The following is a 26,318-nucleotide window of genomic DNA, read 5'->3' on the forward strand; positions in this document are numbered from 1 at the left end:
GACCAATGTATCTTCATCCCTGAACGATTGATGGGTTACTATGTATGCATTGAACTGTAATGTGTGCTTTGATTGGCTGAGTCCACTTGCTGAACCTGAATGGCATCTTGAGGACCAATTGATACGTGACTAATGTGGTCCTGGGATATGATAAACCAATGACTATGGGGATCCTGTAAGAGGGAATACCTGATTGGTTGATGGTGATTGTTTTTTCTGTGTCTGACATCAGAACCTTTAAAAGGGATTCTAGCAATTTTGTTTGCTCACTATAGCTTTAGGCCCCTAAGGAAGCCAGACATGGTGAAACATGTTGGGGAGGCTCTTAGTTACCTTTTATTAGGCAGGGTAGGGCAATATCACTCTGACAATTATTGTAGGACAGTGTCCGATCCGCGGCTGGATACGTGATTTAGTATATGTTTGATTGCTCTACCTGCTACTGATTTTAGATTGATCTGAGTTAATTTGTTAGGATTAAAAGTTAAGTTTTATTATTAATCTTTAGTTTAGGGTACCTCTAGTTGCCCTTTGGGCAAATTGTGTTTGAAAATGGCATTTAACACTCCAGAGGGACACTATGAGTACCTTGTAATGCCTTTTGGCTTAAGTAATGCGCCGGCTGTCTTTCAGAACTTTGTCAATGACATTTTCAGAGCTATCTGTGGTCAATATGTCATGGTCTATCTGGATGACATCCTGATTTAATCTCCTGATGCTACGTCACATGTCCAACATGTTCACACTGTACTCCAGAGACTCAGGGAGAACTCCCTATTTGCTAAATATGAGAAATGTGTTTTTTTTAGGCAGAGGTTAATTTCCTGGGTTACATTTTGTCTGCAGAAGGCTTCCGCATGGATCCCTCTAAGCTTCAACCGATTAAGGAGTGGGTGCAACCCAAATCTCTGAAAGCCTTGCAGCATTTCCTTAGGTTTGCTAATTATTATCATAAATTTATTAGAGATTTTTCCAAAATTGCCAAACCCCTCACCGATTTGACTAAAAAGGGGGCCGATGTGATTAATTGGAAGCCAGAGGCGATCCATGCCTTCTCAAAATTAAAATAATGTGTTTCCTCAGACCCGATTCCGGTTCAGCCTGACCTTACGTGTCCGTTTATTGTAAAAGTCGATGCATCTGAGTTTGGAGTGGGGGCAGTGCAATGACAGGGTACTCCGTCTATCACTCAGCTTTGTCCTTGTGCCTTCATTTCCCACAAATTTTTTCCCATCGACAGAAACTATGATATTAGTAATCATGAGCTGTTGACTATTAAATAGGCCTTTGAGGATTGGTGCCACTTCCTCGAGGGCGCTAAACATAAGGTCACAGCCATCACAAACCATAAGAACCTCACTTACCTGGAATCTGCTAAGACACTCAATCCTAGGCAAGCTAGGTGGGCATTGTTCTTCTCCAGATTTAATTTTGTGGTAATGTTCCGGCCCGGTACCAAGAACACAAGAGCTGATGCACTCTCCCATAGCTTCTGTCCCTCTCAGTCAGAAAACATCGACCCAGTTCCTATTTTAGCTAAAGGCATTGTTTTATCATCGGTATCCATAGATTTGATAGAACAAATCCGTGATGCCCAAGACCAGGCCCCTGAAACCACTCCTGACCGTAAACTGTTTGTCGCTTCCCCACTTCGTCTACGGGTACTTCAGGAGTCCCATAATTCTGTCCTTGCAGGTCACCCTGGTATAGGCAATACCATCCAACTTGTAACTATGAACTTTTGGTGGCCAACCGTAGCAAAGGACTGTAAGGAATAAGTACTGGCCTGTGAAACTTGTGCTCAAGCCAAGACACCCCGTACCCGTCCCGCTGGATTTCTCTACCACCGTGAGATCATGAGATGAAGACACTTTCCCAGATACCGGTAGGGAGATGTAATGTTGACATTGGAACTATATACTTATCATACATAAAATAGGTAAATCAATAGACAAAAAAACAAACATATAAGTAGAAGGGGGACTCATGTCCTCCGCAGAATCAAAGAGGCCTGCAATAAAAAAATAGCCCAAGTTTATTTTGGAAGGTTACCAAACTGGTGCATTTAAACATTGATTGAGCAACTGGCAGAAATCCATTATTATATCACCAAATTAGTAAAAAGAATTAAAATAGAGTTTATTAAATTATTATTTTTTTTTTAAATTATGAATAATCAGATTAAATTATCGGATTAAGTTATGGAATAGTTTTATAAAATTAATTGCTCAAGAAAGAGTTTATTAAATCATTTTATGAAGTAATCCGATTAAATTATACTAAATTCATCCTTAAGCCAGTAAATAGTTGCTAAGGATAGCTGAAAAAGGGGGATTCGCAACAGACCTTGCTTACATGACTCAAAAAATTGTTTAAAAGAACAGAGAGTCCTCAGTGGTTGATACCTTTTAATGGCTAACTGAAAAGATGGTAATAATTGCAAGCTTTCGAGACTACTCAGGTCTCTTCATCAGGCATGGTATAACACAAAATCTGAAGAGTCACATATTTATACACAACAGGACTTAGAATAGTGCAGTAAAAAAAAAAAAAAAAAAAAAAAAAAAAAAAAAGAACAAGTTATATGAAACAGTGAAACAGAACTATCTCTATGGCAGGGGGCAAACTGTTGTGGGGCCATAAATACTGCTGCAGTTCAGTGTGAAAGTTTTATTGTCCTTTGATAAGGGTCTGGTCCAGGGCTGGGACACGCTCGGATGGTCAGAGGAGCACATCTTTTAACTGATGTAAAAAGACATGAATCCATGAGACACATTCATTCCTTCTCTGAATGTGTCAAAGGTCATCATAAGTTTGTACTCCCATAGTCTCCTATCTCTCTGGGATTTGAAGTTTCCTTTCAATACCAGCAATTTCATGTCCATGATGCTGTGGTCTGGGTTACAAAAATGTTTGGCCACAGGTAGATCCATCCTTTTTTCTCTAATTGTGTGGCGGTGAGAATTCATCCTTGTCCTGAGCTGTTGTCCGGTCTCCCCTACATACAGACCCCCAGTTGGACATTTGGTACATATAATTAAGTACACCACATTGGTTGTGGTGCAGCTGAAGGTACCTGGGATCTTGTAGTCCTGATGTGATCTGGGAATCTTTATCTTGTCCGTTGTCAATATTAATGGACAGGTCTTGCATTTTTTCATTTTTTCACCAGAAAAAATGCAAGACCTGTCCATTAATATTGACAACGGACAAGATAAAGATTCCCAGATCACATCAGGACTACAAGATCCCAGGTACCTTCAGCTGCACCACAACCAATGTGGTGTACTTAATTATATGTGCCAAATGTCCAACTGGGGGTCTGTATGTAGGGGAGACCGGACAACAGCTCAGGACAAGGATGAATTCTCAGCGCCACACAATTAGAGAAAAAAGGATGGATCTACCTGTGGCCAAACATTTTTGTAACCCAGACCACAGCATCATGGACATGAAATTGCTGGTATTGAAAGGAAACTTCAAATCCCAGAGAGATAGGAGACTATGGGAGTACAAACTTATGATGACCTTTGACACATTCAGAGAAGGAATGAATGTGTCTCATGGATTCATGTCTTTTTACATCAGTTAAAAGATGTGCTCCTCTGACCATCCGAGCGTGTCCCAGCCCTGGACCAGACCCTTATCAAAGGACAATAAAACTTTCACACTGAACTGCAGCAGTATTTATGGCCCCACAACAGTTTGCCCCCTGCCATAGAGATAGTTCTGTTTCACTGTTTCATATAACTTGTTCTTTTTTTTTTTTTTTTTTTTTTTTTTTTTTTTTTTTTACTGCACTATTCTAAGTCCTGTTGTGTATAAATATGTGACTCTTCAGATTTTGTGTTATACCATGCCTGATGAAGAGACCTGAGTAGTCTCGAAAGCTTGCAATTATTACCATCTTTTCAGTTAGCCATTAAAAGGTATCAACCACTGAGGACTCTCTGTTCTTTTAAACAATTTTTTTTATCTCTACTGGCTAACACGGTACAAAGATATATTTTACTTGTATCTACATGACTCAAGAAATTGGATACTTATTGTAATAGGAAAAGGGTGTTAATAACAAAAAGTCATATAAATATTAATTAATAAATTAATTTAAAAAGATCACATTAAAAAGAAAAAGACATTGATCGCACATCTCAAAAAATACAATGATTTAAAGCAGTTAGGCAAAAAAATTAAATAGAACATGAGGTTCTTTGTTACCATTCCGATCATATTGTATTAAGCCCACTGCCACATCACGGCGAACCTCTTGAGTGGGTCCCTATGCTGAACCTTTTAGTGAGGCACTGTGCATTAACCACCACTACAGCGACAAAGCGCCTGCAGGGCAGGTGACCTGGTGCCTCACAGCACCCATGCTGCAAGGCGAAGCCCCATGGCTTCAGGCCACACCGCCCCACTGACATGAAACCACCACAACAGCGACCACCACACAGCACCAGCACCCTGTGAGAGGAGCTGCGCACTCACCTCCGACTGGCTCCCATATGTGAACTAGGAGCAAAAAAAGGCTGACCCCTCTTGCAGTCTCCTGCTGATTAAAATCACCTGTTCCAAATGGGGGGAGTGTAGATCCAAGCAAAAAAAGAGAGGGGAATAGAATGTTATACTGTATAACACGCTAAAAAGAAAAAGACATGGATCGCACATCCCAAAAAATACAATGATCTAAAGCTGTTAGGCAAAAAATTAAATAGAACATGAGGTTTTTTGTTACCTTTCTGATCAGATTGTATTAAGCCCACTGCCACGTCACGGCACATAGTTTGTTAATTAAAAAGATCGTTAACTTCATTTAAACCCCACAGTTACAAAGTATATAGTTTGTAAATTCAGAAGGTCTCCTTACGATTTAGGTTCTGAACACGATTAGGAATGTTCAGGGGGATTTGCTCAATTGGGGTAATATTGACTTGTACCTTTCTATTGTGGACCAGAATGCAATGTCTCAAAGTCCATGCAACATAAAACCATAAGAGATGTTATATCTGTGAGAATTAAGTCTCCGATGTAAGGCTTGTGTCGTCCTACCTATGTACTGTTTACCAAATTCACAATCTATGAGATAAATCAATAGAGAGTCCATTTTGCCTGGAACTTCCATGGGCCTTGAAAATTCACAATGTGTTTCATAGGTAATTGCTAAAGAAATTTGTTGAACCATTGGAAACCTCTTCTCAACCACCCGCCCTGGTCTTGGTGGATGGCAATCTTGAGTTTCATATTGCCAAGATTGTTGACTCTCTCACCGTGTATGTCATTCACTTCAGTATCTGGTCCACTGGAGGGGTTACGGACCAATGTTACAAGATTGTTGCGTGCATTTCACTCCTTTCACCCTGATTGGCCAAGCCCTGAGTGCCCGGTGGTCACTCGTAGAATGGGAGGTATTGTCACAGATGTGTCACGGCCTGTTACGGAGGTCTCACGGCTGGCTGACAATCCAGTGGCAGCGGGTGTTAGAGAATACAAGAGGTTGGCAGCACATGGTGTTATCTGACAGTTCCCTGTTTCTGCAGTTACAGACTCTAGGACCCTGGCAGACTGTCAGTTTTTCCTCTCCGTTGCCAGCCTCTCACTTCCTTTATAAACCTCTCCCTGGGGATATTTGGATGCAGTTTATAGTTTGTTCCTGACTGAGCTGTGGAGATGTCGCCTTCTGTTCCTCCAGACTCCTGTGGTTGCTACTGCTCAGTTAAGTGTTTGTCATTGCTATCTACCAAGGCTCTGGTGATTGCAGTTGTGTTTCCCCTGTATTGTTCCCTTGTATCTTCTTTTAGTTTTAGTGGTGTTGATGAAGATCTCATACCCTCCATCCTTACTTGGTGCTATAAGGCATTCCTTCACCCTTCCTGTGTGCTATCTTATACGGCTGGCTTAGCCTCCCGCATCTGCTGTGACAAATACCTAGAAATGTGATTAACTGTAATTTTGAGCAGGCAATGAAAACTGTAAAGACCTTTTTAGCTACTTCACTAGCAAATTTACATCAGGCAGTACTAACTAACAATACTGTCACGCTGTACTCTAAGATGTACAATAGCAGTACAGCGCAGTAATGTGGGACTGAGAGGATTCCTGAAACTATCTGAGAAGGTAGTTAGCTAGTAAACCACTAGGGGGCGTAAAAGTGGAGGAAACGTATGAGCAGGGAATTCCCTAGCAGAGGTAATACTAGTCAAGCCCACCAGATGGCAGTAGAATCGTCAGAAAGCCGTGTCACAAATAAGGTCTTGTAAGTACACAAGGGCAAAGTCTAAACGTAGTCAGAGGGAAGCAAATAGTCAGTAGCCGGGAAATCAGAGCCTAGAGGCTAGGTTCACACACTGTGTTTTTTTGACGCTGCGTTTTTGTGCGTTTTTTGTGGCAAAAACCGCACAAAAACGCACCCACGGCAAAAAAACGCGGCAAAAAACGCGTGCGTTTTGCCGCGATTTGGTGCGTTTTTTGCTGCGTTTTGCTGCGTTTTTGCTCACTGCGTCTTTATGCGTTTTTTATCAGTGAACAAAAAAAAAAAAAGGTCTGATGTCATTTCCTTCTTCAATATGTTCTTCATTCTCCACTAATGTATTCAGGAGAGCAGACAGCTGCAGAACTACAAGGCTCAGCATACTCCATCCAATAGTGCATGCAGGAGAGCAGACAGCAGCTGCAGAACTACAAGGCTCAGCATGCTCCATCCAGGACTGTATGCTGGAGGGAGAGTCAGGGGGAGCAGACCTGCAAGGCTTAGCATCCTCCATCCAATAGTGCATGCAGGAGAGCAGACAGCAGCTGTCGAACTACAAGGCTCAGCATCCTCCATCCAATAGTGTATGCAGGAGAGCAGCTGTCGAACTACAAGGCTCAGCATCCTCCTTCCAAGACTGTATGCCCCCCCCAAAAAAAAAAAAAATCACGTGGGCTTCGCCATATTTTTGTATGCTAGTCGGGTACAGCAGGCAGGTACGGGCTGCCCCCAACCCCCAGCTGCCTATTTGTACCCAGCTGGGAACCAAAAATATAGAGAAGCCCTTTTTTTTTTTAATTATTTCATGAGTTTCATGAAATAATTAAAAAAAAAATGACGTGAGCTTCGCCTAATTTTTGTGTCCAGCCAGGTACAACTAGGCAGCTGGGGATTGGAATCCACAGTGCAGGGTGCCCATGCTTTCTGGGCACCCCCACTGCGAATTGCAGTCCGCAGCCACCCCAGAAAATGGCGCTTTCATAGAAGCGCCATCTTCTGGCGCTGTATCCAACTCTTCCAGCTGCCCTGATGCCGGGTGGCTCACTGGGTAATAATGGGGTTAGGGCTAACTTTATATTATCAGCTGGCCCTAAGCCCAAAATTCATGGTGTCACGCCAATATTAGACATGGCCACCATGAATTTCTAGTAAAGATAAAAAAACACACAGAAAAATATTTTTATTAGAAATAAAACACAACACAATTAGTGACTCCATCTTTATTGAAATAAAAAACTCCCCTCCGCAGTAATCCTGGGTCAAGGGTCCCGCGCCGTCCAATCCGGATCAAATATCATCTGATCGGCTTGCTGGAAGGCAAAGCGATCAGATGATGTGTCAGGATCAAGTGCCTGAATCACATCACACATCAGCTGATTGTATAAAAGCCGTTTATACAATCAGCAGATGCATCGGTGCAAAAAAAAAAAAAAAAAAAAATACTCACTTATGTGCTGATAACCGGCAGCTCCTGCAGCGGAGTCTGATCCCGTCCGATCGCTGCAGGAGCTGCCGGTAATCAGGGATGAAGTCTCCTGACGCATCCGCTGATAGGTGAAGCCGGCCGGGCGCCCGTGTCACCGCGATACTTACGATCACCTGATGCGTCAGGTGACTGCATCAGGTGATCCATCGCCAGGTCTTGCATCCTGCAGGCATACGTACCCGGGGAGACTGCACACTGCCGGAGCGGCGATACCGTGAGAGGAGATGGGAGCGGGCATGGCACCGGGAGTCTGCAGACAGGTGAGTATAACTTTTTTTTTTTTTCTACTGTTCACTTTTGATTGCCGCTTCCACCTCCTGCCTGTACATGACGCCACACGGCAGCTGACATGCACCGGACGGGAGGTGGAAGTGGCGGTGACGGTACCGTGAGGATTCACGCTTCTGTATTTACTGACAGAAGGAATCCTCTTCCTGTACATGTCACTTTACTACCCACCTCCTGCGTTTATAGCTGCGTTTTTGGTCTTAGAAACACACCAAAACGCACCAAAACGCAGCTATTTGCGTTTCTCATTGCGTCTTTCAACATCCCATTGCACTCAATGGATGAAAAGCGCAGTGAAAAACGCGGGAATAATTGACATGCTGCGTTTTTGTGGCACCACAAAAACGCAGCTGAAAAAAAACGCTGTGTGCAGACAGCAAAAATGAAAACTCATAGACTTTGCTGGGGAAGTGTTATGTCCGGGTGGTGGAAACACTGGACCGTACACCGGGTTCCCCTCGTGAGGCAGCCAGGCCGGTCACCCCGCCAAAGGGTCTTGATGCACGGCAGCTGAAGCACTATTGGTAGCAAGCCAGTCCGTAGGAGAGCTGGAAAGTAGATGTCGCTGAGAACACGGAGTTCTAGACGGTAGTCCGGGTGACGAGGCTAAGGGTTCGAGTCTGGGTTGAAGGGTCAGACTGAATCCGGAACCTGCTGAGCGAGGAGACTGGTCACCAAATGGAGCCAGGGACTGGAGACTGGCGGAGCAGAGGTGGTGGAACTTCCGCCAAAGTCACCGTCAGTAGTACTGGAACGGACGTGGTCAGGACCGGCTGGCGTGGCAGGACAGGCTCTGCGAGACAGACAGGGGTTAATAATGGACACAGCAATACGGGGGACCTGAACTCCTAGCTTACTAAACACGTAGAACAGGCCCCGCCCACCAGGAAAGAGAATTCTAATATACCCTGTACCTGTCTATGCAATTTCCTGTTTCTGGGTGCTGGCCCTTTAAGAGAGGGTCAATGACCATGCGCGCGCCCTAATGCGCATGCGCGAGGCCCGTGTGCCAGAAGCCAGTCCAGGGAGCGGTGCAGAGGAAGCAGGAGTGCCCGAGTGAGTGTCCCACGTCGCAGAGGGGCGCCGGGAACGGGAAGCAGGACACATGGAGGGCGCAGGGGAGGAAGAAGAGACCGGGACGGGAGTGGTGAGCAGGGGACGCCGCCGGGAACCGGGGAGTGGACCAGGGGGACCGGAGAGCGGGCCACGGGGACCGGAGAGCGGGGCACGGGGACCGGGAAGCATGACAGTACCCCCTCCCCCACGCCCCCCTTCCCGCAACCGGGACAGGAAGGCACGAATCGGAGGAGTGCCAACATTCTCCCGGGGCTCCCAGGACCTATCCTCGGGACCATAACCCGCCCAGTCCACCAGGAAGTATTGCCGACCTCGCAGGTCTTCATGGCCACGATATCCCTTACCGCATAGATGTCATCGTCAGCGATGGGAGGAGGAGCAGTACCGGCACCAGCGGAGAAGGGACCAAGGACAACAGGCTTGAGCAAGGAGACATGGAAGGAGTTGGGTATCCGCATTGTGGCCGGGAGCTGCAGCTTGTAGGAGACAGCATTAATCTTGCTGATGACTTTAAACGGCCCGATGTAACGAGGACCCAACTTGTACGATGGCAACTTCAATCGGACATATCTGGATGCAAGCCAGACCAGATCACCTGGGGAGAAACATGGGGGATCCAGGCGCCTCTTGTCCGCATGTCTCTTCATCCGCAAAGAAGCACGCTCTAGGGAAGTCTTGACAGAGTTCCATATAGCTGAGAAGTCCCGGACCAGAGCATCTGCCGCGGGGACATCGGAAGCCGAGGATACTGGCAGCGGGACAGAAGGCTGAAGTCCGTAAACGACCTGGAAGGGAGAGCTGGAGGTGGACTCGCTGATGTGTTGGTTGTGGGAGACTTCAGCCCAAGGAAGGAGTCGTGATGGATGTTGACGTAGTGGCGCAGGAAGGAAGTCAGGATCTGATTGACCCGTTCCACTTGGCCATTCGACTGAGGGTGGTAGGCCGAAGAAAAGTCCAAGGATACTCCCAGATGTTTGCAGAGAGCCCTCCAGAAGCGCGAGGTAAACTGAGTTCCTCTGTCGGACACAATGTGTGCAGGAAAGCCATGCAATCGGAATATGTGTTGTATGAAGGAGTCAGCTAGCTCCTGGGCAGAGGGCAGCCCGGCCATGGGAACGAAGTGAGCCATCTTTGAGAAACGGTCCACCACAACCCATATGACCGTGTGTCCGGAGGACAAGGGTAAGTCCGTAATTAAGTCCATTGCAATATGTTGCCACGGAACGGAAGGAATGGGCAGAGGCAGAAGACGTCCATATGGTAGGTGCTTGGGTGTCTTGTTCCGAGCACAGGATGGACAGGCCGAGACGAAGGTTGCGACGTCTTTACGGAGGGACGGCCACCAATAGTCACGGACAATCATACTCAAAGTCTTCTTCTGACCGGCATGGCCGGCGATCTTCGAGGCATGACCCCAGTGCAGGACTCTCTGTCTGTCAGTATCTGAGACATAGGTCTTCCCTGTGGGTATCTGAGTCAGAGCGACAGGAGCCACCGGAATAACTTTACTGGGGCTGATGATGGGCTGGAACGTCTCCTCCTCCTGCTCCACGGGCACGAAGGACCTAGACAAGGCGTCTGCCCGCACGTTCTTATCCGCGGGCCGAAAATGGAGTTGGAAATCAAATTGAGCAAAAAACAAGGACCAGCGGGCTTGTCGCGGGTTCAGTCTTTGGGCTGACCGTAGGTACTCCAGATTCTTGTGGTCTGTGTAGATGATCACGGGGTATACTGCTCCCTCCAAGAGGTAGCACCATTCCTCCAAGGCCAGCTTGATGGCCAGTAACTCCCGATCACCGATGGTGTAGTTGCGTTCGGGTGCCGAGAAGCTCTTGGAGAAGAATCCGCAAGTGACCATCTTCCCGGTGGAGGATTTCTGCATCAACACTGCCCCAGCCCCTGAGGAGGAGGCATCCACCTCCAAGGTGAACTGTCGGTTCAATTCAGGGTGATGGAGAACCGGGGAAGAAGGAAATGCCTGTTTCAAAGAGCAGAACACGGCATCGGCCGCCGGTGGCCAGTCCTTAGGATTAGCTCCCTTCTTAGTCAAGGCAGAGAGAGGCACAGTCAGGGCAGAGAAGTGCGGGATGAATTGACGATAATAGTTTGCAAAGCCGAGGAAGCGTTGGATGGCCTTCAGTCCGGAAGGAGGAGGCCAGTTGAGGATGGAAGACACTTTCTCTGGGTCCATCTGCAGGCCAGTGTCAGAGATTACATAACCCAGGAAGGGAAGAGATGACTTTTCAAAGACGCACTTCTTGTACTTGGCGTACAGACGGTTCTCTCTAAGGCTTTGGAGTACTAGCTGCACGTTCTCTCTGTGGGTCTGTAGGTCCGGAGAGAAGACCAGGATGTCATCCAGATACACCACGACACAGACATAGAGGAGGTCTCTGAACACGTCGTTCACCAGTTCTTGGAAGACTGCCGGAGTATTACACAGACCAAAGGGCATGACACAATACTCGTAGTGCCCATGAATACACGAGCTCCTCGGAGCCGATCGAATAGTTCGGGGATGAGTGGCAGAGGGTATTTGTTTTTTACGGTGATCTGGTTTAATCCTCGGTAGTCAATGCAAGGGCGCAGATCACCTTCCTTCTTCTTGACGAAGAAATAACCTGCTCTGGCAGGGGACGAGGATCTCCGAATGAACCCCTTTGCCAGGCTCTCGGTGATATAGGCAGACATGGCCCGTGTTTCAGCAGGGGACAAAGGGTATATCCTACCTCTAGGAGGCGTAGTTCCCGGCAGTAAGTTGATGGCACAGTTGTAGGGACGATGAGGCGGCAGTACCTCTGACTCCTTTTTATCAAACACGTCCGTGAAGGACCAGTAGGCAGAAGGCAGTCCTGGTAGAGACTCTGGAACCGGAGGTCGTCGGATGGGCTGTATGGATTTCAGGCATCTCTCGTGACACGAGGAGCCCCATCGGGTAATTTCACCTGTAATCCAGCTGACCGACGGTTCGTGTGCCCGTAACCATGGGAGTCCCAGCAGGATCTGATGAGACATGCGCGGGAGGACGTAGAAGGTGATATTTTCGGTGTGCAGGGCACCGATCCGTAATACCACAGGCTTGGTGATCAATGAGACGGTGTCAGAGAGGGGTCTCCCATCTACAGAGGCGATCACCAGCGGTTTTTCTAGTGGGATAACAGGCACCTGGTACTTATCCACCGTGGCCTGCTGGATGAAGTTGCCTGCTGCTCCGGAATCGAGATATGCCTCTGCCGTGAACCGGGTCTCTTCTGTAGTCACTTGAACAGTCCATGTGACGGAGTCTGAGAGAGTCCCAGCACCTAGGGTGGCCTCTCCTACCAGCCTAGGCTTTGGAGTTTCCCGGCTTCTCGGGACAGGAACGTAGCAGGTGTGTGCCATCTCCGCAGTAGAAGCAGAGACCCTTTGCTAGTCGTTCTGCTCTGCGTTGCTCAGACTGCCTCAGGCGGTCAATCTGCATGGGCTCGTACGTAGAAGCGCCAGGTGACGCCGACTGGGGAGCGATGGACTTCAGTGGTGGGGAGGAGTGCCGTATCGGACGCCTCTCGCGGGACACCTCTTTGGATCGTTCCTGAAAGCGAAGATCCACTCGGGTCGCTAGAGCGATCAGGGCATCCAGGGTGGAAGGCACGTCACGACCAGCCAGCTCATCTTTAATACGGCCCGAGAGTCCCTCCCAGAAGGCGGCGGTTAGGGCCTCATTGTTCCACCCTAATTCTGAGGCCAAGGTGCGGAAGCGGATAGCATATTGGCCCACCGTCAAAGTCCCCTGACGTAGCCTGAGGAGCGATGAGGCGGAAGCGGAGGCGCATCCGGGCTCGTCAAAGGTGATACGAAAAGCCTGCAGGAATTCCTGGATGTTGGTGGTTACCGGATCCTCCTTCTCCCATAAAGGGTTCATCCAGGCCAGTGCTTCTCCCTCCAGATGGGACATCACAAACGCCACCTTGGCTTGGTCGGAGGCAAACAAGTGTGGAAGCAGCTTAAACTGGAGGGAGCACTGATTCAAGAATCCTCTGCAGGTCTTAGGATCTCCGGCATATCGGGGTGGAGAGGCCAAGCGGAGTTTAGAAGTTTCCGAGGAAGCCGCCACGGGAACAGCGGCCGTGGATTGTGCTGTAGAAGCCTGAGATGCCAGGGACGTGGCTGTTGCTTGCAGCGTGTTCAGGCGAGCATCCACCGAGGACATGAAGGCCAGCATGCGGGACTGGGTCTCGCGCTGTCGTCCGAGTTCCTGCTGCAAGTTGCCCAGCTGGGCCGCTAGTGCTTCGGCAGGATCCATGGCCTGTTCTAGCTGTTATGTCCGGGTGGTGGAAACACTGGACCGTACACCGGGTTCCCCTGGTGAGGCAGCCAGGCCGGTCACCCCGCCGGTCTTGATGCACGGCAGCCGAAGCACTATTGGTAGCAAGCCAGTCCGTAGGAGAGCTGGAAAGTAGATGTCGCTGAGAACATGGAGTTCTAGACGGTAGTCCGGGTGACGAGGCTCAGGGTCCGAGGCCGGGTTGAAGGGTCAGACTGAATCCGGAACCTGCTGAGCGAGGAGACGGGTCACCAAATGGAGCCAGGGACTGGCGGAGCTGCAGAGGTGGTGGAACTTCCGCCGAAGTCACCGTCAGTAGTACTGGAACGGACATGGTCAGGACCAGCTGGCGTGGCAGGACAGGCTCTGCGAGACAGACAGAGGTTAATACTGGACACAGCAATACTGGGACCTGAACTCCTAGCTTACTAAACACGTAGAACAGGCCCCGCCCACCAGGAAAGAGAATCCTAATATACCCTGTACCTGTCTATGCAATTTCCTGTTTCTGGGTGCTGGCCCTTTAAGAGAGGGTCAATGACCGCGCGCGCGCCCTAATGCGCATGCGCGAGGCCCGTGTGCCAGAATCCAGTCCAGGGAGCGGTGCAGAGGAAGCAGGAGTGCCCGGGTGAGTGTCCCACGTCGCAGAGGGGCGCCGGGAGCGGGAAGCAGGACACATGGAAGGCGCACGGGAGGAAGAAGAGACCGGGACCGGAGTGGTGAGCAGGGGACGCCGCCGGGAACTGGAGAGTGGACCAGGGGGACCGGAGAGCAGGCCACGGGGACCGGAGAGCGGGGCACGGGGACCGGGAAGCGTGACAGGAAGCAAAGTCATGCAGTTTTCTGAGCAAAAACACACCCGAAAACTGCGCAAAAACGCCGCGAAAAACGCACTGTGTGAACTTACCCTAGAAGCGAGGGGGAGTGGGAAGACAAGACAGAATTAAGGTAAACAGATAAGGAACGAACAGGGAGACAGCGGGAGAGACACTGATGGAAACAGACAACAGAGGAGGTTAACAAGTCAGGTGAACACGGAGGTCAGGAGGGGGCAGGGTAGACAACAGGTCACTCAAGAGCAGAACACAGCAGAGCCAGAAGTATCACTGGCGACGTCCAAGAGAAACAGTGGCCTAATAAAGCAGCTCCAGAACGACGCAGAAAGGATTAACCCCTAATGTGACCTGCATCAGAAGTGAAACTAAAAAAAAGGCTCAGCTCCAGCTGAGCCAGGAGTCAATCATGACAAATACCTAGAAATGTGGTTGACTGAGTAATTTTGAGCATTCAATGAAACTGCCAAGACCTTTTTACCTAGTTCACTGGCAGATTTACAGCAAGTACTACTAACAATACCAAGAAATGTGATTGACTGCGTAATTTTGAAATTATTCAGAAAATTTGTATAAGCAATAGGTAAGAATTAACAAGTGTTGTGACAGAAATTACCTACTTATTAAAAACTTTCTTTATTCATATGCATTAAAAACCAAAACAAAAACATAAACCAAATGTGGACTAAAAATTCTTAGGGTACCATAGACAATACCATGAGCCCCTTTTTTTTTACTTCTGAGACCCAGGTCAAAAAACAGATATCTCGTCAGATTAGGAGGCAAAAAATGGGGGGGGTTGGGGTTGGTATATTCCCTTTCCTCTCACCCTACTTCAATATATCACTGCCTGTCAATGGAGTACATCCTAATGTAAACGATGCCCCCATTCCTCGGTGGCTCTCCCTTCTCTGACCCTCACTAACTACGTGTTAGGTCCCCAGGGTCACACGTGAAAGTTATCACTTGGGGTTCATAGACAAAATATATAACCACTACCACTTAAAAATTCGGTGCACTCAAGAACATCCTAATCTAGATAGCAGACATTTGTATAGACACATAAATCATGTCTAATAGAAAAGGAACCACATACGATGATAGAGATCCCTTTCTGGTTTACTGCTATTCTAGGAAGTGCTTAGCGACTGTATTAGATCAAAAATCGTGTCAACAAATTTTTCACCCAACCTAGAAACAGATACTCCAATGGTGACATTAGACCATATCTTGTGTAGTACAGGGGGTTGTTTATAATAAATGTCCCTAATGAGCTTTCCTCTACCTAGCAATGGAGTACAACCTCAGTTTTTTGGTTCCCCCATTCCTCGGCGGCTCTCCCTTCTGTACCCTAAAACTCCCTGTCAATTTATCTGGGATTATAATTTCAAAATATGGAATAATTAGTTCCAAGTCACTTATCTGTCATTCTAGGAATGGCTCTGGGAACATATCAATTTCATGTCGGCATTAATTCCTATTTTATCTCGGAGATTTTTGTCAAACAGCACAATGGCTTCCTTAGATGTATCACCTTCAAGGATCAAAGTGGTATGATAACTAACAATAACTAGAAATGTATATCACTGCCTAATTTGGAGCAGGCAGTAAAAAAAAACAATACCTATTTATATAGTTCACTGGCAACTCTTTAACAGGCACTGACAAGTAGCAATCTCTATTTCTATCATGAAAAGCCAATTTGTGGCATACACCTTTCCCTACGCTGCACGTCCCTGTTTTACACTACCGCTCTCCTATCTCAACTACCTATCATTAAACCCCTAGCTAAGCTAGAAGCCCCAAAAACAGTACCTTCCCTAATGTTTACAATTCACAAAATAGCACCAACCACTGCATGTCCGCATTTTATATGCAGACGGACATGTGACTTAGGCAGCCAATGCCACACGCCCTTGTCTCTGAACCTTGTGGATGCTTGCTGCACCGTGATTGGTTGCGGGAACATCCACAAGTAAAGTTAAGAAAAAAAAATGTCGCTGCACACCTTTGTCTTCTCCCAAGTCCCCAACCCCTCGACTCATTAAACACATCCCCCATTCATCATACAGCACCACAATCCTATCCAAAAGCATAACATATTATTGAAAAGGCAGTTTTGTAAAATGCAATCAATGATTGAACAAAACCGAACATTGCCGACTTTGGGGGAAAGTGCTCGGGGTTACCGAGCCCAAGCCGAACAGTCTAATGCTTGTACCGAATTTGAAATCGGCGAACCTTTATTATACAGGTTCGCTCATCTCTAGTGAAGATCACTCCTATTATAGGGTGCTTGAATTCACAATTCAATTTTAAAATTTTAATATTGTTTAGGTTATATCGCTTTAGTTGTCATTACAATACCTTCTTCACACTGTTTTATTTTACCCTTGCTTGTTAACATGTAAATATATTGTTGGTTTACAGATTTCTTGACACTGCAGCCTATTTTTGTGTAAAAGCAAAAATAGGTGAAAAGGAGCTATCGCCAAGCACTTTCTTTTGTACTTGGCATGAATTTAGCAATGATTTTAAAGATTGTTGGAAAAAGGAAAACAGGCTAATTTTACAAGAAAGGTGAGTTATTTAAAAATATTTTTAAAATATTTACAATAATTTAAAAAAATGTATTTTTTTTTATACAAATGATTCTAAATATGTATAATCAAAGTGAAAAGATTTTGACAAACAGAAGAATATTATTGTATAAAGGTTCACATAGGACTTTTCAGGGCCCTATAGCAAAATTCAGAATGGGCCTGGTTAACAGTGCTGTAAAAATGTGCTGATAAGGCTACTTTCACACTTGCGTTCAGCGCATTCCGTCACTATGGAGAATAGCGCAGTCCATTAACGCACTGCGCTATTCTCCATAGACTTGTATGGATGACGCAATGTAACGCAAGTGTCTGCGTTGCATCCGCTGGACGACGCAGCGTCGTTATTTGAACGCTGCGTCGGGCGGAAGGAACGCAGCATGTAACGTTTTTTTCAGCAGCGAAATCCGTAGGATTTCACTGCACATGCTCTTTTTTTAATCACAAACTTTATTTTTGTTGTCTCTCGGTGGCCGAAGCTGAGCGCCTGCCCGCCGGCATGCCCGGCCGCTGGCAAGTGACAGCGCTCAGCTGAGCGCCCAAGTGAGAGCGCTCAGCTGAGCGACCGGCCGCCGGCAACTGACAGCGCTCAGCTGAGCAACCGGCCACCAGCATGCCCGGCCGCCGGCATGTGAGGGCGCCTAGCTGAGCGCTCGGCCGCCGGCTATTGAGAGCGATCGGTTGATCGTTCACAATAGTTGGCTGCCGGTTAACTGTAAAGAAGAAAAAAAAAAAAAAAATAAAGCTTTCCGTTGTTTTGTACGATCCGTAGCATTGTGTTGTGCCACTATATGCAGCGCATCCATTGCATACGTCACACAACGCAATGCTACGGAAGCCGTCCAACGCAAGTGTGAAACTAGCCTACATTATTAAAAAAAAAAAAATATATATATATATATATCTAATATATAAAGCTGAGTGTATGTCCGCTAAAGGAATCCGCACCATCGCATTTACAATCACGAAATTTTGCACAGACGCCTCATGTGAACCAGGGAACGTCATAGACAATGTTTTGACGGGAAAACGAAACCCCGCACTTTATAGTTACTATCCAAAATCCTGCCTCCATTAAACTGAGTTGAGGTGGGAGCTATACGCTATTAATAGCAACTGTCAGTGGTTGCTATAGGAACAAAATAAACTGTTAGTATAAGAAGCTTATATGTGAGGTAATATGTTGTCGGTGGTGAGACGGATAGAGAGAGACAGACAGACAGAGAGAAACAGACAAAGACAGATGTGGAAAGAGACAGACAATGACAGACGGGCAAAGAGACAGCCCTGGAAAGAGACAGCCCTGGAAAGAGACAGCTCTGGAAAGAGACAGCCGGGCAAAAAGACAGACCTGGAAAGAGACAGACCTGGAAAGAGACAGATGGGCAAAGAGACAGCCCTGGAAAAAGACAGCCCTGGAAAGAGACAGTGCTGGAAAGACACAGCCAGGCAAAAAGACAGATGTGCAAAGAGACAGACCTGGAAGGCGACAGACGGGCAAAGATACAGCCCTGGAAAAAGACAGCCCTGGAAAGAAACATCCCTGAAAAGAAACATCCCTGGAAAGAGACAGACGGGTAAAGAGACAGACGGGTAAAGAGACAGACGGGTAAAGAGACAGACGGGTAAAGAGACAGACGGGTAAAGAGACAGACGGGTAAAGAGACAGACGGGGAAAGAGAGGGCCCTGGAAAGAGAGGGCCCTGGAAAGAGAGGGCCCTGGAAAGAGAGGGCCCTGGAAAGAGAGGGCCCTGGAAAGAGAAAGACAGGTAAAGAGACAGCCCTAGAAAAAGACAGCCCTAGAAAAAGACAGCCCTGGAAAGAGAGAGCCCTGGAAAGAGGGAGCCCTGGAAAGAGAGAGCCCTGGAAAGAGAGAGCCCTGGAAAGAGAGAGCCCTGGAAAGAGAGAGCCCTGGAAAGAGAGAGCCATGGAAAGAGAGAGCCATGGAAAGAGAGAGCCATGGAAAGAGAGAGCCATGGAAAGAGACAGCCATGGAAAGAGTCAGACGGGTAAAGAGACAGACAGGTAAAGAGACAGCCCTAGAAAAAGACAGCCCTGGAAAGAGAGAGCCCTGGAAAGAGAGAGCCCTGGAAAGAGAGAGCCATGGAAAGAGAGAGCCATGGAAAGAGAGAGCCATGGAAAGAGTCAGACGGGCAAAGAGTCAGACGGGCAAAGAGTCAGACGGACAAAGAGTCAGACGGGCAAAGAGTCAGACGGGCAAAGAGTCAGACGGGCAAAGAGTCAGACGGGCAAAGAGACAGCCCTGGAAAGAGACAGCCCTGGAAAGAGACAGCCCTGGAAAATGGCAGCCCTGGAAAATGACAGCCCTGGAAAGAGTCAGCCCTGGAAAGAGTCAGACGGGCAAAGAATCAGACGGGCAAAGATTCAGACCTGGAAAGAGACAAACGGGCAAAGAGACAGATGGGCAAAGAGACAGCCCTGGAAAAAGACAGCCCTGGAAAAAGACAGCCCTGGAAAAAGACAGCCCTGGAAAGAGACAGACGGGCAAAGAGACAGACGGGCAAAGAGAAAGACCTGGAAAAAGTCAAACCTGGAAAAAGACAGCCCTAGAAAGAGACAGACGGGCAAAGAGACGGCCCTGGAAAGAGACGGCCCTGGAAAGAGACGGCCCTGGAAAGAGACGGCCCTGGAAAGAGACGGCCCTGGAAAGAGACAGACCTGGAAAGAGTCAGACGGGCAAAGAGTCAGACGGGCAAAGAGTCAGACGGGCAAAGAGTCAGACGGGCAAAGAGTCAGACGGGCAAAGAGACAGACGGGCAAAGAGACAGACGGGCAAAGAGACAGACGGGCAAAGAGACAGCCCTGGAAAGAGACAGCCCTGGAAAGAGACAGCCCTGGAAAGAGACAGACGGGCAAAGAGACAGCCCTGGAAAGAGAGAGCCCTGGAAAGAGAGAGCCATGGAAAGAGAGAGCCCTGGAAAGAGACAGACCTGGAAAGAGACAGACCTGGAAAGAGACAGACCTGGAAAGAGACAGACCTGGAAAGAGACAGCCCTGGAAAGAGACAGACGGGCAAAGAGACAGACCTGGAAAGAGACAGACCTGGAAAGAGACAGACCTGGAAAGAGACAGACCTGGAAAGAGACAGACAGGCAAAGAGAAAGACTGGGAAAGAGACAGCCCTGGAAAGAGGCAGACGGGCAAAGAGACAACCCTGGAAAGAGACAACCCTGGAAAGAGACAGCCCTGGAAAGAGACAGCCCTGGAAAGAGACAGCCCTGGAAAGAGACAGCCCTAGAAGAAGACAGCCCTGGAAAGAGAGAACCCTGGAAAAAGGCAGCCCTGGAAAAAGGCAGCCCTGGAAAAAGATAGCCCTGGAAAGAGTGAGCCCTGGAAAGAGTGAGCCCTGGAAAGAGACAGCCCTGGAAAGAGACAGCCCTGGAAAGAGACAGCCCTGGAAAGAGACAGCCCTGGAAAGAGACAGCCCTGGAAAGAGACAGCCCTGGAAAGAGAACCCTGGAAAGAGACAGCTGGGCAAAGAGACAGACCTGGAAAAAGACAGACGGGCAAAGAGACAGCCCTGATAAAAGACAGCCCTGGAAAGAGACAACCCTGGAAAGAGACAGCCCTGGAAAGAGACAGCCGGGCAAAGAGACAGCCCTGGAAAGAGACAGACGGGCAAAGAGACAGACGGGCAAAGAGTCAGACGGGCAAAGAGTCAGACGGGCAAAGAGTCAGACGGGCAAAGAGTCAGACGAGCAAAGAGACAGACGGGCAAAGAGACAGCCCTGGAAAGAGACAGCCCTGGAAAGAGAGAGCCCTGGAAAGAGAGAGCCCTGGAAAGAGAGAGCCCTGAAAAGAGACAGCCCTGGAAAGAGACAGCCCTGGAAAGAGACAGCCCTGGAAAGAGACAGCCCTGGAAAGAGACAGACCTGGAAAGAGACAGACCTGGAAAGAGACAGACGGGCAAAGAGACAGACGGGCAAAGAGACAGCCCTGGAAAGAGACAGACGGGCAAAGAGACAGACCTGGAAAGAGACAGACGGGCAAAGAGACAGACAGGCAAAGAGACAGACAGGCAAAGAGACAGACGGGCAAAGAGACAGACAGGCAAAGAGACAGATGGGCAAAGAGACAGACGGGGAAAGAGAAAGACGGGGAAAGAGACAGCCCTGGAAAGAGGCAGACGGGCAAAGAGACAACCCTGGAAAGAGACAACCCTGGAAAGAGACAGCCCTGGAAAGAGACAGCCCTGGAAAGAGACAGCCCTGGAAAGAGACAGCCCTGGAAAGAGACAGCCCTAGAAGAAGACAGCCCTGGAAAGAGAGAACCCTGGAAAAAGGCAGCCCTGGAAAAAGGCAGCCCTGGAAAAAGATAGCCCTGGAAAGAGACAGCCCTGGAAAGAGACAGCCCTGGAAAGAGACAGCCCTGGAAAGAGACAGCCCTGGAAAGAAAACCCTGGAAAGAGACAGACGGGCAAAGAGACAGCCCTGGAAAGAGACAGACGGGCAAAGAGACAGCCCTGATAAAAGACAGCCCTGGAAAGAGACAACCCTGGAAAGAGACAGCCCTGGAAAGAGTCAGACGGGCAAAGAGTCAGACGGGCAAAGAGTCAGACGGGCAAAGAGTCAGACGGGCAAAGAGACAACCCTGGGAAGAGACAGCCCTGGAAAGAGACAGCCCTGGAAAGAGACAGCCCTGGAAAGAGACAGCCCTGGAAAGAGACAGCCCTGGAAAGAAAGAGCCATGGAAAGAGACAGCCCTGGAAAGAGACAGCCCTGGAAAGAGACAGCCCTGGAAAGAGACAGACAGACAGGCAAAGAGACAGCCCTGGAAAAAGACAGCCCTGGAAAAAGACAGCCCTGGAAAGAGACAACCCTGGAAAGAGACAACCCTGGAAAGAGACAGCCATGGAAAGAAACAGACGGGCAAAGAGACAGACCTGGAAAGAGACAGACCTGGAAAGAGACAGACCTGGAAAGAGACAGACCTGGAAAGAGACAGACGGGCAGAGAGACAGACGGGCAGAGAGACAGACGGGCAGAGAGACAGACGGGGAAATAGACAGACGGGGAAATAGACAGACGGAGAAAGAGACAGACGGAGAAAGAGACAGACGGAGAAAGAGACAGACGGAGAAAGAGACAGCCCTGGAAAGAGAGAGCCCTAGAAAGAGAGAGCCCTAGAAAAAGACAGCCCTGGAAAGAGAACGCTGGAAAGAGAGCCCTGGAAAGAGAGAGCCCTGGAAAGAGCCATGGAAAGAGACAGCCATGGAAAGAGACAGCAATGGAAAGAGTCAGACGGGCAAAGAGTCAGACGGGCAAAGAGTCAGACGGGCAAAGAGTCAGACGGGCAAAGAGTCAGACGGGCAAAGAGTCAGACGGGCAAAGAGTCAGACGGGCAAAGAGTCAGACTTGGAAAGAGACAAACGGGGAAAGAAACAGACGGAGAAAGAGACAGACGGGGAAAGAGACAGCCCTGGAAAGAGACAGCCCTGGAAAGAGACAGACGGGCAAAGAGAGAGCCCTGGAAAGAGAGAGCCCTGGAAAGAGAGAGCCCTGGAAAGAGAGAGCCCTGGAAAGAGAGAGCCCTGGAAAGAGACAGACGGGCAAAGAGAGAGCCCTGGAAAGAGAGAGCCCTGGAAAGAGAGAGCCCTGGAAAGAGAGAGCCCTGGAAAGAGAGAGCCCTGGAAAGAGAGAGCCCTGGAAAGAGAGAGCCCTGGAAAGAGAGAGCCCTGGAAAGAGACAGACGGGCAAAGAGACAGACGGGCAAAGAGACAGACGGGGAAAGAGACAGACGGGGAAAGAGACAGACGGGGAAAGAGACAGACGGGGAAAGAGACAACGGGGAAAGAGACAGCCCTGGAAAGAGACAGACGGGCAAGGAGACAACCCTGGAAAGAGAGAGCCCTGGAAAGAGAGAGCCCTGGAAAGAGAGAGCCCTGGAAAGAGAGAGCCCTGGAAAGAGAGAGCCCTGGAAAGAGACAGCCCTGGAAAGAGACACACAAGCAAAGAAACATACCTGGAAAAAGACAGCCCTGGAAAGACAGCCCTCTAAAGAGACAGATGGGCAAAGAGACAGCCCTGGAAAGAGACAGCCCTGGAAAGAGACAGCCCTGGAAAGAGACAGCCCTGGAAAAAGGCAGCCCTGGAAAAAGGCAGCCCTGGAAAAAGGCAGCCCTGGAAAAAGGCAGCCCTGGAAAAAGGCAGCCCTGGAAAAAGACAGCCCTGGAAAGAGTCAGCCCCGGAAAGAGACAGCCTTGCAAAGAGACAGCCCTGGAAAGAGACAGACGGGCAAAGAGACAGCCCTGGAAAAAGACAGCCCTGGAAAGAGACAGCCCTGGAAAGAGACAGCCCTGGAAAGAGACAGCCTTGCAAAGAGACAGCCCTGGAAAGAGACAGACGGGCAAAGAGACAGCCCTGGAAAAAGACAGCCCTGGAAAGAGATAACCCTGGAAAGAGACAGCCCTGGAAATAGACAGACGGGCAAAGAGACAGACGGGCAAAGAGACAGACGGGCAAGGATTCAGACCTGGAAAGAGACAAACGGGCAAAGAGACAGCCCAGGAAAGAGACAGCCCTGGAAAGAGACAGCCCTGGAAAGAGACAGCCCTGGAAAGAGACAGCCTTGCAAAGAGACAGCCCTGGAAAGAGACAGACGGGCAAAGAGACAGCCCTGGAAAAAGACAGCCCTGGAATGAGATAACCCTGGAAAGAGACAGCCCTGGAAATATACAGACGGGCAAAGAGACAGACGGGCAAAGAGACAGACGGGCAAAGAGACAGACGGGCAAAGAGACAGACGGGGAAAGAGACAGACGGGGAAAGAGACAGACGGGGAAAGAGAGAGCCCTGGAAAGAGAGAGCCCTGGAAAGAGAGAGCCCTGGAAAGAGACAGCCCTGGAAAGAGACACACAAGCAAAGAAACATACCTGGAAAAAGACAGCCCTGGAAAGACAGACCTCTAATGAGACAGATGGGCAAAGAGACAGCCCTGGAAAGAGACAGCCCTGGAAAGAGACAGCCCTGGAAAAAGACAGCCCTGGAAAAAGACAGCCCTGGAAAAAGACAGCCCTGGAAAAAGGCAGCCCTGGAAAAAGGCAGCCCTGGAAAAAGACAGCCCTGGAAAGAGTCAGCCCTGGAAAGAGACAGCCCTGGAAAGAGACAGACTTGCAAAGAGACAGACCTGGAAAAAGACAGACCTGGAAAAAGACAGACCTGGAAAAAGACAGACCTGGAAAAAGACAGCCCTGGAAAGAGACAGCCCTGGAAAGAGATAACCCTGGAAAGAGACAGCCCTGGAAATAGACAGACGGGCAAAGAGACAGACGGGCAAAGAGACAGACGGGCAAAGATTCAGACCTGGAAAGAGACAAACGGGCAAAGAGACAGCCCTGGAAAAAGACAGCCCTGGAAAGAGATAACCCTGGAAAGAGACAGCCCTGGAAATTGACAGACGGGCAAAGAGACAGACGGGCAAAGAGACAGACTGGCAAAGAGACAGACGGGCAAAGAGACAGACGGGCAAAGAGACAGACGGGCAAAGAGACAGACGGGGAAAGAGACAGACGGGGAAAGAGACAGCCCTGGAAAGAGACAGACTTGCAAAGAGACAGACGGGCAAAAAGACAGCTCTGGAAAAAGAAAGCCCTGGAAAGAGAGAACCCTGGAAAGAGACAGATGGGCAAAGAGACAGATGGGCAAAGAGACAGACGGGCAAAGAGTCAGACGGGCAAAGAGTCAGACGGGCAAAGAGTCAGACGGGCAAAGAGTCAGACGGGCAAAGAGTCAGACGGGCAAAGAGACAGACGGGCAAAGAGACAGACGGTCAAAGAGACAGACGGAGAAAGAGACAACGGGGAAAGAGACAGCCCTGGAAAGAGACAGCCCTGGAAAGAGACAGACGGGCAAGGAAACAACCCTGGAAAGAGAGAGCACTGGAAAGAGAGAGCCCTGGAAAGAGAGAGCCCTGGAAAGAGAGAGCCCTGGAAAGAGAGAGCCATGGAAAGAGATAGCCATGGAAAGAGACAGCCATAGAAAGAGACAGACGGGCAAAGAGACAGCCTTGGAAAGAGAGAACCCTGGAAAGAGACAGCCCTGGAAAGAGACAGCCCTGGAAAGAGACAGACGGGCAAAGAGACAGCCCTGGAAAGAGAGCCCTGGAAAGAGAGAGCCCTGGAAAGAGACAGCCCTGGAAAGAGACACACGGGCAAAGAAACAGACCTGGAAAAAGACAGCCCTGGAAAGACAGCCCTCTAAAGAGACAGATGGGCAAGGAGACAGCCCTGGAAAGAGACAGCCCTGGAAAGAGACAGCCCTGGAAAGAGACAGCCCTGGAAAGAGACAGCCCTGGAAAAAGACAGCCCTGGAAAAAGGCAGCCCTGGAAAAAGACAGCCCTGGAAAGAGTCAGACGGGCAAAGAGTCAGACGGGCAAAGATTCAGACCTGGAAAGAGACAGCCCTGGAAAGAGACAGCCCTGGAAAGAGACAGCCCTGGAAAGAGACAGCCCTGGAAAGAGACAGCCCTGGAAAGAGACAGACTTGCAAAGAGACAGACTTGCAAAGAGACAGACTTGCAAAGAGACAGACTTGCAAAGAGACAGACTTGCAAAGAGACAGACCTGGAAAAAGACAGACCTGGAAAGAGACAGACGGGCAAAGAGACAGCCCTGGAAAAAGACAGCCCTGGAAAGAGATAACCCTGGAAAGAGACAGCCCTGGAAAGAGACAGATGGGCAATGAGACATACCTGGAAAGAGACAGACGGGCAAAGAGACAGACGGGCAAAGAGACAGACGGGCAAAGAGACAGACGGGCAAAGAGACAGACGGGGAAAGAGACAGACGGGGAAAGAGACAGACGGGGAAAGAGACAACGGGGAAAGAGACAGCCCTGGAAAGAGACAGCCCTGGAAAGAGACAGCCCTGGAAAGATAGAGCCCTGGAAAGATAGAGCCCTGGAAAAAGACAGCCCTGGAAAGAGACAGCCCTGGAAAGAGACAGACGGGCAAAGAGACAGACGGGCAAAGAGACAGACCTGGAAAAAGACAGCCCTGGAAAGAGACAGCCCTGGAAAGAGACAGACGGGCAAAGAGACAGCCTTGGAAAAAGACAGCCCTGGAAAGAGACAACCCTGGAAAGAGACAGCCCTGGAAAGAGACAGACGGGCAAAGAGACAGACGGGCAAAGAGACAGACCTGGAAAAAGACAGCCCTGGAAAAAGACAGCCCTGGAAAGAGACAGCCCTGGAAAGAGACAGACGGGCAAAGAGACAGCCTTGGAAAAAGACAGCCCTGGAAAGAGACAACCCTGGAAAGAGACAGCCCTGGAAAGAGACAGAAGGGCAAAGAGAGAAACCTAGAAAAAGACATACGGGCAAAGAGACAGACCTGGAAAGAGACAGACGGGCAAAGAGACAGCCCTGGAAAGAGACAGCCCTGGAAAGAGACAGCCCTGGAAAGATAGAGCCCTGGAAAGATAGAGCCCTGGAAAAAGACAGCCCTGGAAAAAGGCAGCCCTGGAAAA

At 49.0% G+C, this 26,318-nt stretch overlaps 1 protein-coding gene across 2 annotated transcripts in view; it reads left to right on the plus strand.

Moving 5' to 3' along the window:
- The window catches only part of FMN2 (formin 2), a 2,161,480-nt gene that overhangs the window by 1,964,986 nt on the left and 170,176 nt on the right, over positions 1–26,318 (plus strand). For both annotated transcript variants that reach the window (XM_075339745.1, XM_075339746.1), the window contains one exon: positions 16,665–16,814. In XM_075339745.1, the coding sequence (XP_075195860.1) occupies positions 16,665–16,814 (150 nt within the window). The remainder of the gene's footprint in view (positions 1–16,664; positions 16,815–26,318) is intronic.

Source organism: Anomaloglossus baeobatrachus, chromosome 3, assembly GCF_048569485.1.
Source record: "Anomaloglossus baeobatrachus isolate aAnoBae1 chromosome 3, aAnoBae1.hap1, whole genome shotgun sequence".
Taxonomy (NCBI): Eukaryota; Metazoa; Chordata; class Amphibia; order Anura; family Aromobatidae; genus Anomaloglossus; species Anomaloglossus baeobatrachus.